Source organism: Pyxicephalus adspersus, chromosome 10, assembly GCF_032062135.1.
Source record: "Pyxicephalus adspersus chromosome 10, UCB_Pads_2.0, whole genome shotgun sequence".
NCBI lineage: Eukaryota > Metazoa > Chordata > Amphibia > Anura > Pyxicephalidae > Pyxicephalus > Pyxicephalus adspersus.
In genome coordinates, this window is record NC_092867.1 from 124,637 (window position 1) to 128,498 (window position 3,862).

The following is a 3,862-nucleotide window of genomic DNA, read 5'->3' on the forward strand; positions in this document are numbered from 1 at the left end:
GGACTGAGCTAGTGGTGGCAGGATCCATTTGGCTTGGGGTGGGAGTGGCTGAAGTTGCCTGGGCGGAGTCAGTGGTAGATTTAATTTGAGTTGGGGTGGCTGATCTTGTCTGGATGGGGACTGTGGTGGGAGAATTATCCATATGCACCCTAGAAGGGGAGATTCGTTGCACAGGAATCTGCTGGATACATAGACAAAAAGGCAGGATAAGAATAAAGTAGCAAACATAACATTCCAAATGATGACACTTTCACCAACTGTTAGAAGGAAACCTTTATGTTACATAGGGTTAGGGTATGGAAATCGCTATTGCTCGCCTCGTTTTCTGGATGTTATAATGCTCCAAAGGCTTCAATACTTTCTAACTCCTGACACAAATTAGAAACTGATTCCGTACTGACTTTCCTAATGCAAGTTCTGATCTGTCCCTCAAGGTATTGCAGCAAGAGATAACCGGGCAGGAAGCGTTTGATTCTTATGCTGCACATAAGGAAACAGAAAACTGAAATACAAATGAATCTGCAGCCCAGTCATTCACAAACAAAAACTTTCTAAGGTTAGTTTGGGAACTTTTACAGGTCCGGGGTTTTTGATCTTTGCCTAATGATAAAAGTTCTGCACTCCTGACAGAAGATTTTGTCCCAATTGTCACCATATTTCATACGTGTCTCTGGATTTTTTATGCTAGCCATTTCTGGGGATCAGATAAAATCTAGGGACCCATTTATCACACAGACAAGATTTTTCATTTTATCTTCGAATAATTACATTGTAGGAAACATGCAGAGACTTGAATATTTTCCTATTCCTCCTCCACTCTTTTCGTCTTAAATGTATTATCTTCAAAATTCCTATTTATTAAACATGTCCTGATAGAAAGTGTGACAGGTATGTAAGGGTTAAATAACCTGTCATCACTCCTTGTGGCTGACTTACTAAAGGAGTTTTGGTTGTTAACTTGGAAAAGTAACATATAACTCTGAATGTTTGAGTCCCCTGTCCCAGGTGATGAGTACACACCAAGTCTAGATGATAATTCAGTATCTGGGTCCAAGCAATGATTCACCTTGGGGTAGAAGTACCCGGGTCACGGTTCATGTTGGTGTGTATGACTACCCAGGTCCAGATACGTGAACCTAACCCCATTGTTTGTGTATCACTATCAGGCTAATACAGTTCCAATAAGAGAAAATCTTTCCTGACCGGCAATCCCCAGTATCCTACTAATGGACTAAAACAACTATTCCACATACCTGAACCCGGGCAGAAGCTGGGGAACTCTCTGTGGACATTGTTCTTCCTTTGCCTGGCGGTTTGGAGTCTCTTTCATCCTGAACTTTGTGGAACACTGGCTGATGTGACTGACATTCAGACGGTGAGTGGAGGTTCTTCTGTGCCTGCTGAACATTCTGAGCTGTTTGACGGGCTCCATTCCCTTCATGGATCACCGGTATGGGAATATAGCCGCGTGGCAATTGGTGATTCCCGGTATTTGGCCTCCCAGGGCCCTGCCTACCAGGAGACTGTGACAAGCTGCTGGCATCAGCGACAGAAGGAGGCGGCTAGAAAAAAAGATTCTGTGTAAGAAACTGTTCAATACCAATATTTCCAAGATGTGTTATCAGACAGAAATACAGATGGGTTATTGTTACCGATTGTCCTTGTGGAGATCCAGACTGCTGGCTGCTCAGTTTGTCTGACGGTCAAAGTTCTGCGGAGTTCCAGGCTGGAGATTGGGGACGATTGAAGCCAAGCAGAGGTGACTGTGGCCCCATCACAGGCTCACATTTGGCTCTCTGCATGCCTGGCTGTTGTAGATGGTAGCATGGATATTGTTGTTGGTTGTCAATACCTTCATGATGGACTGGAATTGGGATGTAACCAGGCCTAAGCTGAGGGCAGTACGTGTTATTTAGTCTTGGGCTCTCCTGTGGTGGACCATTGGCTATTGCCTGGGTAATCTATGTAAAATAAATCAGAAAAAAATGGCATGAATACAAGAACCCCCCCTGTACACAGCAAGGCATGCGGTCTGTAGAACTGATCTCATAGTGTGCAACATACAAGTAATGGAAGTGATTGGTATACTAGGCAGGACTTTGGGTATATTAGGGATCTGGGTTTGTAACTTAATGTCTTTTTATGGCCCATTATAGGCAGATCACCAAACAATCCGTTTATATTTGTATGAAATCATTTTATTTGCACTTTATTTTATAGTCCATGATGTACTCACTGGGCCCTGTGCTTCTCTGTGCAATGCAGGTCATAGAAGGTGCTATACACGTTATATGGAGGCTCTATGAAGGAAATAACCGGAAGAAAACGGTTATGGGGGGGGGGGGGGGATGATAAAGCTTTTAAAGCAATGGTGTGCAACCTAATATTACAAGAGGACCTCACATGCAGCCCCCGATTTGTTCCACACAATGGGCAGATGGATGTCAGAAGGAGGAAAGGTTATGGAGAATCGCTTGTGAAGAAACCACACACACATATCAGATTGCACACCTCATATATAGGTATAGGTATACTTACCTCTTCTACTACATTCCGAGCCTGGGAAATATTAGGGAAAGCAGCGCAGCCCAACACTTGCAGAATGGGAATTGTATTGTGCAGCATGAATGATGGGTGAATGCAGACAAGGATCAATCATGGGATATAACCGTGTGATGAGCAGATTGTCGGTGTCAGGAGATACCCCCAGGAGGTTCAGGAGAGCCGAATGGTCAGGTGACATGTGTGGCCCTTTTATCTCTCCTATTACAATGGCCATGTCATGGGTGAGACGTTGGTGCAGCTGTCTCGGCTGACGGTAAAAATAGTCCGAGTGACGGACATTGGGAAAGATCCAGCAGGGTGATGGTGAGACGCTTTATGTCAGACAGTGACTAAGGCAATGAAGAAATATCTGAAGCCTGAGTCACTTCTCTGACGTCTCACACAGCAAACCCATTCCAGTCCAACAGAACCAAAACTAAAAACCGGGAGAAGCTTGTACCGTGCCCCACGCCATATAACGATAGGAAACCTCCAACAGATCATTGGGAAGATTCATGGGAACAGGAACGAGTGAAAATCTTCCCAACAACGACATTTGCAGCAAAACTAATTCAATGCCAGCACATAGACCGAGTCTCTTCTCTGACCCCCCTCATGCTGCAATCCATCCCTACTAACCCCACAGGGGCAGCCAGGGTGGCAGCAGGAATACTTCTCTGACCCCCGAAGGTCAGCTAGTTGTCTTCTCCCCCTCCTTACCAGGCCAACTCATCTCCCCAATTCACTACCAGCTGTACCCCGACACCCAAATCTACCCGTCTACCCCTGAAATGGCAGTTTCATCATGGCAGACAGATTTCTAAAACCCTGAATTTCTCCCCCTCCCCATCTTCCTAATCTCCTACTGACAGTTATCTGCCCCACTTGCCAAGCACATTGCCTTGGCATCATCCACCTGTGCCACACCCCCAAACCATGCCAGTCCCAGGACCCCCAAACTCTTGGAACACGGCCCTCTAATCTCATCCAACATGTCCAAAATACACCACCATCTCCCCACAGACCTCCGCTTACTCTGTATACGCAGCCTCATCCCATCTGGACTACAGCAACATCTTCCCCCTGCTATTTCACTCACCCGAGTCTCATGAATGCCACCGCTAGATCTATCTGCCCCTCATCTGCCACCACTAGATCTATCTGCCCCTCACCTGCCACCACCAGATCTATCTGCCCCTCACCTGCCACCACCAGATCTATCTGCCCCTCACCTGCCACCACCAGATCTATCTGCCCCTCACCTGCCACCGCTAGGTCTATCTGCCCCTCACCTGCCACCGCTAGATCTATCTGCCCC

General features: G+C 46.3%; 1 protein-coding gene across 1 annotated transcript in view; it reads right to left on the reverse strand.

Annotated features, from left to right (window-relative positions):
* The window catches only part of BAG3 (BAG cochaperone 3), a gene marked incomplete in the record, with an annotated part of 5,650 nt that extends 1,929 nt beyond the window's left edge, over positions 1-3,721 (reverse strand). Inside the window, 4 exon segments of the mRNA XM_072424082.1 lie at positions 1-178; positions 1,254-1,562; positions 1,653-1,961; positions 2,539-3,721. Coding sequence (XP_072280183.1) covers positions 1-178; positions 1,254-1,562; positions 1,653-1,961; positions 2,539-2,625 — 883 coding nt within the window.
* Positions 3,722-3,862: the final 141 nt, after the last annotated feature.